We start from the raw sequence: 10,842 nt of genomic DNA on the forward strand, positions 1-10,842 counted from the left end.
TTAGCAGAGAGTGAAGGCCCTGTGAATTTAACTTGTGTTCAGGTCTTCACCTTACCTTTATTTTGGGAGCTTTTTAAAAGTCTGTACTTTAAATAATAACCTAAACTTTAAATAGAATAATTTTATTTCGGTTTTTTTACAGAAATAAATGAAATGCTGAGATATTGGCCTACTGTATTTTTTTTTTGTTTTGTTTTTCTTTTTTTAAAGTTTTCTTACACCCCTTAAAATCAAGATGGCCCTGCAAGCCCCCCTGAAGCTTTGACGACCCCTAGTGGGGAGATAGATAGATAGATAGATAGATAGATAGATAGATAGATAGATAGATATGCCGACTTCATGTGTAATCAATGACTTAAACCACACACAAATGTTTCTTCAAAAAAAAAAGGTCATTTATTTTTCTGGGAATGATGTCATGAAACATGTTCACCACCACATTTTCAATTATATGCCCCTTCATTAGGAAATTTAAGATAACAAACATCATAAAGATAGCATGATGATGCGGTGACTGTAAACCAATCTTCTGTTACAACAGAACAGTGCTGATCATGTGACAGGGGTGTGTGTTTGGTCATGAGTGGGTTTGGCATAATGATTCAGTATAGAGTCTGAGAGTGAGCATCAGATCCAGTGTCAGTTAAAGTGAGTGGATGGAGGTCTTTAATCCACCCTGTGGCAGAGAGCACAGCCGGCGTCAGGGTTCAAGAGGCTTCACCACGACATTAAGACAAGAGTCAGCCCGAGGAGCAACATGGTGAATAGTCAGTACTGATACAGTGCAGGTCACTGTTCATCTGTTGTGTTGCAGTAGTTCAGTCACTTGTGTTTTCAAACGCTGCAGTTTTCGCCCCATCGTTCTGTTGACTCCTCTCTGTAGCTCATTTTTTATACTTGATGTTGGCTTCAGCTGGAAAAAGAGAGTATTAGAGTGGGGTCATTCAGATGCATAATGGTTGACTATGACAGCTTCCTGTGGTGCTGTGTACAGGTTTGTGCAAGCATGAACACATGAGTGCAGATACACAGCCAGTACTGGTTTTGCAGAAAAAAACCTGGAGCAGGTAACCTAATAACCTTTCTTTTTTGGGGGCGGGGGGTCTGCTTGTTGTATGGCTCCATGGATGGCAATATATGTCTGGTGGCTGGTCCCTCTGCTCCTTCAGTACAGACTGAAATACCTCAGCAATTAGTGGATTGATTGCCATAAAATTCTGTGCAGTCATTTATGATCCCCAGAGGATGAATCCAACTGACTTTAGTGTTTTTAGTGATTTTCCTGGCTAGTTTTACCATGAAACCTCTTAACAGATATTGGATTGAATCACAGAGGTTTGAAGAAGAATTGTTTCAATCTGTTGTTATTTTTATCCATTACACACATGTCAGAAATACACACATATGCACAAACAGGACCTGTATTAGGATAGACATTAATGGAGAGATGTCAGGCAGGTGCCCCGTGCAGTAGGGGGTTTGATACCTTGTTCAAGGACAGATCAGAGATGCCCTGTTAATGGCTTTTTGTTAAACGTGGCTGCCTATGACTATGACAAGACTTCATTTGTTCATTGGAGGGATTCTTGACTCCAGCCTATCCTTCAAAAAACAACTCAACAAAGTTATGCATACAGCCAAAACACAGTCTAATTTCAGGTACATATCAAACTAACAACTGTAGCAGCAAAACTTTATTCGAATGCAAGGATCATTCCCCATTTCACACACTGTATGACAAGCTGCACTCAGGCAAAAGGTACAACACTAAAGCCCATTTACATGCAGGATCTCACTGCAAAATTCTTAATAAACATGACATCCTCAGTTGGGAAAATGTAATGAAATACACTGACATCTGCCTGATGTTTAAAATATTAATTACCAAGGCTCCTCCACCACTCAGCACTTTTTATTAAAGAAAAAAACTCAAACAGCAGATCCACAAGGTCTGCACTGAGAGGGGACTGTGTCCAGCTCCTTCAGCCAATCATGCTTCTCTGTCAGAGCTTCTAAACTATGGAACGATCTCCCATCTGAGATATGAAACCGTAACATCTATCACACATTCAAACAAAGGCTCAAGACCTGGTTTTGGAAAATATGAACATTTCTAATCAACACAGTACACTGATCACTGAGACACTGTTGTTGTTTCTTGCTAAACTGCTGCTAACTTGCTTTATGTCCTTGCCCGTCGCCAGACAGCGAACTCTGCTGCTTAATGCTGTCTTCATGTCTTTATGCTGTGTTTGTCCTGTGAATTTGATCCTTTTATTGGTTTCAAAACATCTCGGATAATTTTAATTAATGGGCAAAGTCCTTATACATAAAATAAATTAAAATGAAATGAAAAAAGCAAAGTTTTTTCACTAATTCAACATAACAGGGAGTGACTAATTGATGTACAAATGATCATTTGAGGAGTGAAGTATTCCTTTAATGTTACTTTCCCAGAAAGTCTCCATGCCTCTACAAGTAGCTGTTCTATATTGTCGTGGAGTGTGACGTGGCTAACATGACATGTATGAACACAAAGAGATGTAATGTAAAAACTAGGAGGTTTTATAGATTGAGAATATCTCCCCTTGGCTAATAACATTATGTCTTATTTTACTGGACAGACCCCAAAATGCATCAACTTTAAGCTTTCACCTGACAGAAACGTATTTACATGTGTGCACTGTACACTGTTGACATGTTGGCAGTATTTTAAGTTTAAGTTTATTTACTTTATTAATCCCCCTGCAGAGAAATTCAATGTTTTCACTCTTGCTTGTCATTAACACACAGGTCTGAAAGACACACACGCACAGGTCCTATACATACACAAAGTGGAGAGATCTCAGAGTGAGGGGGCTGCCCTTTGGTCAGGCGCCCGAGCGGTTGAGGGGTTCGGTGCCTTGCTCAAGGGCACCTTGGCAGTGCCCAGGAGGTGAACTGGCACCTCTCCAGCCACCAGTCCACGCTCCATATTTTGGTCCGGACGGGGACTCGAACAGGCGACCCTCCAGTTCCCAACCCAAGTCCCTATGGGCTGAGCTACTGCCGCCCTGCTTTTCTAGCTTTGCTTACCCGCATAATCCTGCGGAGACATGGGCCTGGACAGGACATGTCTGAGGGCGTTCAGCCACTCCTTCTGCTCCCTCTCCTGCTCGCACATGAAGACGAACTGTCGCTCAGGCGTCTCCATCATGACGCCACACTTCCACTTGTTTCCCCGAGCATGCTTTGGGACGTACTCCTTCACAGAGTAACCTTTGCTCTCTGTGCCGATGAAAATGACCCCTAACTCCTCTGCGTCCTGTGTTCGTATTAATGATAACACACACACACGTGCAAACATATTGGTGATTGCTGGACAAACATCATGACAATAAAGCACAGGAGTGGGTTAGAATGAGAAGTCCTCACCAGCTGGCCTTTGAAGTAGAATAACTTCCTGTTTTGAGCGTCCAGGATAAACCACCTCTTTTTGAACAGCTCTGTTTGCTGTTAAACAAACAAAGCAAAAAGAAAAACCATGTTCAATGTTTCACGCAAAAAATTGCAGTATGAATTTGAACATTTTCTGCCCAGGCTCCATTTTCCATTTTGTGTGTGTGCGTGTGTGTTTGACTGTGTAGGAGGAACTGAAACATTCAAATGTGCTACTACTGTCATAAATAACTCTAACTATGCTGGTGAAGACCTTGAGTGTGTTTCTTAATGCATGTTTAAGTCAAAGCAGCAGTTGAGTGCCGACAAAATCAATGTGTGTATCTGTATATGTTTAACTTTTCCCTCTTTAACAACTCACCAATGGCCCCGTCTTTTCCATGTATCCTTCTTTGAGGTAGTTTCTTGTTATCTTTGGTATCAGCTGACAAACAGGCATAAAGGTACATGTGTTAATATTTAAAATATAAAAGCAAAAAGAGGAGCAGAAGTGTCTGCTGAAAGTGAAAGGTCACTGCATTGGCTGGGAATTACCTGCTAATTTTCTTAAAGTATTTAGAGCACTGGTTCCCAACTGGTCCAGCCACGGGGTCCAGATTTCTCCTTTGTCATTAGTTTAAGGTCCACACAGTTTAATATATTCATCGTTATACTTAAGTTTGGCCATGTCTCAAGCTAGTTTGCTGTCTCTGTAAAGTAGCTGTTGGTTAGTCACACAGTCTACAGCAGAAAATGGCGCTTCAAAATAAAAGCTCTGTGCTGGAAATTCACTGGACTCTGTTTTGTACAAGCTTGACACGTTTGCACGTCACTTGTGGTCCATTCAGAATGGGCCCACGACCCACTTTTGGACTGCGATCCACCAGTTGGGAACCACTGATTTACAGCGCATTTTAAAGTGCATCATTATCTGGGAAACATTTTGTCATTTCTCAAGAGGGTTTGATGCTTACTTCTTCATCGCTTCCAGTCGGGTACGCTGTCTTCAGGTAAGCATAACGAGCAGCACGAATGGCGTTGTACCATGTGACTATTTCCTAGAGCAGAAGAAGAGACCCTGAGCTTCTCCACAGCCCTTACTGTATGACAATCAGCATAAGATTCACTGGTTACTGTTATTTATACTTTGGGTGATCATGCAGTCCCACCTCAGGACTCTCGTGATAAACGTAGAGGTTCCTCGTGTGATCGTCCTCTTGGTAGGTGATCTGCAGCCCGTTAGGATGGCCAATCTTCTCTGGTTGAAAGGTGGCGTTTAGGTCCTTGATTGCGATTACAGCTTTAGGGCCTTTGGACTCCTGGATGACAAATATACAGATGTGCAAATGTGGGTGGTTCAGTTCACCACTTTGTTTTAGACTGAAATAACAAAAATATTACATTGATTGCCATAAAATTTGGTGCACACATTCATGTCCCCCAGAGGATGAATTGTAATAACTTTGGTGACCCTGTGACATTTCCTCTAGCGCCCTCATCAGGTGAAAATATAAGTTTGTCCAATAATTTAGTATATGACTGAATACTTGCAAAACTAATGACATTCTCATCAACTCTAAATTTAGTGCGGATTAGCAAATGTTAGCATGCTAGCACGCAAAACTAAGATTGTGAACATGATAAACAATATAGGCTTCATGGTGATATGAGTATCACCATGCTAGCACTGTCATTGTGAGCATGTTTGCATGCTAATATTAGCATTTAGCTTTGAGCACCACTGTGCCTCACAGTGAGTTAAAGGGACAGTTCAGCCCAATATCAGAAATACATATTTTTACTCTTACCTATAGTACTTTTTATCAGTCTAGATTATTTTGGTGTGAGTTGCCGGGTGTTGGAGATATCGGCCATAGAGATGTCTGCCTTCTCTCCAGTATAATGGAAGTAGATGGCACTCGGCTAGTGGTGCTCAAAGCTCCAGAAAAACTACATTTGAAAAATCTCTCTTTCCAGAAATCATGACCCAGTTATTCAAGATAATCCACAGACCTTGTTGTGAACATTTTCAGGTATGAACTGCTTTCTCGCTACTAAACTACACCCACCAACTGTATCCCCACACAGCAGAAGCGTACATCTACTGCTAGCTCATCTAGCACCATTGAGCGAGCTAACATTACAGCTCAGCTGAGGAGGACGCCATTAATGATTACATCTTGTGCTGTCACGAGCACGAGCCTCTCGTCCATGAGTAGATGCACACTTCCTTCTATGTTGTGATAGGAATGGTGGGTGTAGTTCAGTAGAAAGACAATAGTTCCCACATGAAACTGCTCACAACAAGGTCTGTGGATTATCTTGGGTTACAGGGTCATGATTTCTGGAAAGAGACATTGCTGTTGAGTTTTTCACATGTATTTATTTGACACTTTGAGCACCACAAGCTGAGTGCCATCTAGTTTTATTATATTAGAGGGAAGGCAGAAATCCCAGTGGCCGATATCTCCAACTTTTTGACACTCACATCAAATCAGTCTGATAAATAGTACTACAGGTAAGAGGAAAAATATGTTGTTTTCATTTTGAGGTGAACAGTCCCTTTAAGCAGGAAAGAGATCCAGTTAAATCAATGGGGTACAAATACTTTTACATTACACACATAAGAAATTTTAATATTAACTCCACATCTTGCAATATTAAAGACTTGAAATGGGTTAATGTACATTGTGCAGTGCAGTTCAAACTATGTCAAAGCTGCAGGGAGCTCACATTTTCCTTGTTGTAGTAACTCAGTGTGAATTCTCTCTCTGACAGAACAAACTTCCTCTTCAGAAACTGTGTGTTCTCTTTCCCTTTCTTCCACAGCATCCCTTCATAGAAACCTGTTATCAACATAAACAAACAAATAAAATAAAAAAATGCAGAGTCACAGGTGATTCAGTAAACACAGGTCTTACTCAAAATGAAAAAGTCCTGGTTACGTAACCTTTTTCAAAGAGGGACAATCTTTCAACTTTCACTTCCTGGCTGTTTTGTTGTGCAAAGAACGGGTTTTTCTGGCACAGTTTTATATGCGTATGAGGAACCACATTAGTTTAGCACCAACAGATAGACACAGATTTATGTTCTACGGTAGATAGGTGTGTTAGACAACAGTGAGAACATCACCTGTGGTGTATGAAATTGGTGGATACTTGGTTTCTCCTGTGAATTCCATCCTTTCATATTTAGCCCGAATCCACTGCTCCCGTAAGACACTGTGGTCAACCAGGAAAAAATATTCTTAGACAGGAAGTTCTACAGAAACAAGTCAACATAAGCTGCAATATCACTACAGGAACATGATTTATAAAGCTTTGATCTAGCAGCAGAATCGTGTGCCTATTTCACTTCTACAGTTGGTAGTTGCACTTCTCTCTATTAACTGTAGCATTGCCCTGTCAGCACTTGGTACACACAACCACACATTCCACCACAAAGACAGATTTCTGAAAGATGTGATCATCCTGGACATTTAGCCTACTTACACACAGTCATTTTCCCGGGGCCGATAGTAGTACGGTGGAACAGCTTTCTCATACAGATCACGGGCGCTGGCATTGCCACTGGATTTCATGAACTGCCCAAGTCCCAAAAAGACACACATAAGGATTACACACTGAACACAGCCAATTTTTACTATCACCTGAAAAACTAGTATGTTATAATAGCAATAATAACAGAAATAAGGACACTACCTCCACCAGTTCATCCTCCCAGAAGTCCAGCTTTATGGATTTGACCCGGCTGGACAGGCTGCGATGGACACCGGAGCAGATCAGACACACAAACACACCCAGCTTGTAGGATGCCCACTCTGGATCTGAGGTGTGCAGAAGAAGTGGGATTCAAAAACAGCACACCCAGGGCCAGGTTGTCCTGCTGCCTGGGGCCCAACTAATCCCCTGTTCCTCCCACTCTGTGTGCCTTACACACTGTATTTCCATGCTGGAATATTACAGTGTTAAGTGTGTCTTTGAATACACAACAATTACCGTAAAACTTCAATTAGTAGCCCGGGCTATTATTTGCTTAAATCACTGACATCAACGGGCCTATATTTGGGACGGGCCTTTAATTCCGGGATACCAACACAACACAACTTTATCCTGTTAAAACAATACTCATAACTTCGATTCATTTTTATGAAAAACCCTTCTGATTCTTTTGATCTGAGGACCCTTACGCACTAAAGGCATATCAGTAACTTACAGGGTAATTGAGGATGGACACATAATTTGAGGTAGCCAACAACCTGCTTTTAAACATCCAAAGAACATCTATTAAAAAAAATGAACAACTTGGCGACCAGACCAGGCCTCTAATTGAGACAGGCTTTTATTCGTCAAAATGTGTAGCCATGCCGGGCTAGTAAAAGGGACTGGGCGTTTAATTTAGACTGGGCTTTTAATTGAAGTTTAACGGTAATTTAGGAATATGCACCACGAGAGTACAGTATCACCTTAAAACTATATTTTGACGCAGGGAGCTTCATGATGAGGTAATAAAGCAAAACTTACCTTTAGTCTTTTAACATACTAGTTGATATCATGGACTAGAGTCTGTGGTGGAAAACGTACTCAGATGTTTTACTTCAGTAAAAGTAGCAATACCACTGTGTAGAAATACTCTGTTACAAGTTAAAGTCCCACATTCAAAATTTTACTGAAGTAAAAGTAGAAATGTATCAGTAGGCTATCAAATGTACTTAAAGCACCAAAAGTACAAGTACTCAATATGCAGAATGGCCCATTTCAAAATGAAGTATATAACAATATTTTAAAAATAATAACTAAAGATGCATTTATGAGTTTATCGCTTTAATGTTGCAGCTGGTCAAGGCTAATTTGAATTGTTAATATAATGTTGAAATCTTAACCTATAGTAGCCTAATCGTAACTTATTATATTACTTATATTTTGGGTCAATAATCTCAATCTCAAAGTAACCAGTAACTAAAGCCAGTGGTGAAATAAGTATTCAGGTGTTTTACTAAAGCAAATGTAGCACTACAGCAAAACCACTTTTCCTGCATCCTAAAAGTCCTGCATTCAAAATCATACTAAAGTAGAAGTACAAAAGTATTGCCATTGAAAGTGCTTATTATGAGTTATTACTACTGATGCATTTATGTGTACATCACTTGTAGGCTGCTTAGCTACATTCAACCACTACTTAGAGTGCATATTTCCATAGGCCTACAGAATTATGGTAAATCAGACTACCACAGCAGTGAAGTGGGCCTTTGCCCTCTCTCTGGTTGGTAATCCTGCCTTGATGGCTCCCACAAAATGACAATCACATTCATCTCAGGCTGATCAGCTTTATAAATGCCAACAATAACAAACTCTTAAAACTGCAACCCTTAAAGGGATAGTTCACAAGTTTTTTGAACTGGTGTTGTATGGAGTACTTATCCATAGACAGTGTACTACAAACAGCAGATGTTAGTCGGCATGGCTTTAGTTTGGAAAATCAGGCTGGAGTCCACCATGGAAGCAAAGCAAAGCAATCTATTGCTATGGAGGGGCCAGCGACATAACAAATTTTAGCCACTTAAGTGTATGTTGTATTTAGAATATTTTCAATACTTTATCTTAATGTCAGTGATTTACACAGAGAGAATGAAGCCGTTATATAATTCTTTCATTTCTGTAATCGCTTATCCTGTTGGGAGTTGAGAGGGGGCTGGAGCACCATCCCAGGTGACACTGGGCGAGGGGCGGGGTATAATCTGTATAGGTCACCAGACTATGGCAGAGCTGACACAGAGACAGACAACAATCGCACTCATGGCCAATCTAGAGTCGCCAATTAACCTGCATGTCTTTGGATTGTGGGAGGAAGCTGGAGCACCCAGGAAAAACCCACGCTGACATGGGGAGAACATGCACATTCCACACAGAGTGGCTCCCCCACCCTGGGTACGAACCAGGTACCCTCTTGCTGTGAGACAGGTCTACTGCTGCCTCAGTAAGTCATTTTATTTGTCTTACTGTGTAACTTGGGCAGTTAAAAGGGTTAGTTCAGACAATAACACAAAATAACTAATAATAATAATAGTAATAACTTTATCTGAAGAGCACTTTTCGAGAAAATACAAAACAAAAGTGATACTAACATATACACTTAGCACATATATTCTTGTAAGCATGCATACACATGCACCTGGCTGCATACATACATATACTCCCATACACACAATAAGTCTATTAACTGTCAGGAAAGGCCAATCTGTAAAATTAAGTTTTCAGACAGATGTGATCAGAGTCAGCCGATCTGATGTTCAGGAGGCTGTTCCAAAGCCAAGGAGCAAGAACTGAAAAGGCTCAATCACCGCCTGTCTTGAACCTGGACTCTGGAACAGTTAGAAAACCCAGATTAGCAGACCTGAGGGGCCTGGTGGGTGGTGCGGTGTGAGAAGCTCAGTTATTTACCAGAGCTAACTGATCAAAGCAGTGGTAGACTAGCGGCTCCTGTGCTCAGAGAACTAAGACGACTGCTTTTGTCACTGGGGTCTGGTGGTTTTGACGAGAGCACAGATGGGGAACTGAAGCTGCTAACGGCTCTCCTGTTGGAAAGGGCTGCCTGAGGATAAATAAGCAGTGAAAATACTCACAAACTTAAAAATATTGACTTCTTTTAGGTGGCTTTGACCCTATCCACAGCTTTACATTGCTTTGCTTTGGTGTCAGACACCAGCCTACTTCTCCAAACTGGGGTGTGCCTACATCTACTGTTTATGGCCTAATAAATGTACTATTGTTAAGTACCCTGTACAAGCCCACTTCAAACAATCCGGACTACTCCTTTAAATGTCAAAAAATCTCATCAATTCAAGAGGGGAAGTGAGATCTCATTATCTTTATCTATGTAAGAAAGTTTCTGATTAAATATACAGTATTTAAAATAAGCTGACAGATAAACAGAGCCTGTGAATGCAGCTTTATCACATAACATCACCAGTAAACAGAGTTTAGCACTCACCAGGCGCGCCGCAGTCCGCGCACCGGTTGTTGACCGGCTGCTTCAGCAGTTCCAGTAACATCTTCTTGTTTCGCTCATGGTTGGCCATTTCAGTACAAAGTCACGGTCTCCTCTCAAACGATAATGAATCCCGCTGTCTAAACCAAACATGGTCGCATAGCTTCACACGTGGCGAAATGCAGCTTTCAAAACGTCCACTTACAACAGATGAGTTTCGGACGTTACAACTCCGGACTGTGCTGCGCGTCCTGCTGCACTGACGGAAACAATGAGCAGTGGGTTGTCCTTTATAGTGTGTGTATGTGCACAGCGCCCTCCAAAACACAAACGCTGATTGGGCAGTCATTCATGCCTTTGCGACCAAACACCCCTGAAACCGGTCTGCCCACTGTGCGCTGAAAGACTTTACAAGCCTCAGTCTCCCAAAGCAAACAT

At 41.3% G+C, this 10,842-nt stretch overlaps 1 protein-coding gene across 1 annotated transcript; it reads right to left on the bottom strand.

The window, feature by feature from the left end:
- Positions 1-373: 373 nt before the first annotated feature.
- On the bottom strand, positions 374-10,687 carry adap2 (ArfGAP with dual PH domains 2). Its single transcript, XM_033643959.2, has 11 exons — positions 10,408-10,687; positions 7,119-7,243; positions 6,909-7,000; positions 6,550-6,638; positions 6,151-6,263; positions 4,587-4,736; positions 4,392-4,475; positions 3,800-3,862; positions 3,415-3,492; positions 3,076-3,304; positions 374-913 (listed from the first exon to the last, which is right to left on the bottom strand). The coding sequence occupies exons 1-11, from the start codon at positions 10,493-10,495 to the stop codon at positions 885-887; spliced, it is 1,140 nt and encodes a 379-aa protein (XP_033499850.1). The 5' UTR covers positions 10,496-10,687; the 3' UTR covers positions 374-884.
- Between the last annotated feature and the right edge of the window lie 155 nt (positions 10,688-10,842).

This window comes from Epinephelus lanceolatus, chromosome 18, assembly GCF_041903045.1.
Source record: "Epinephelus lanceolatus isolate andai-2023 chromosome 18, ASM4190304v1, whole genome shotgun sequence".
Classification (NCBI taxonomy): Eukaryota; Metazoa; Chordata; class Actinopteri; order Perciformes; family Serranidae; genus Epinephelus; species Epinephelus lanceolatus.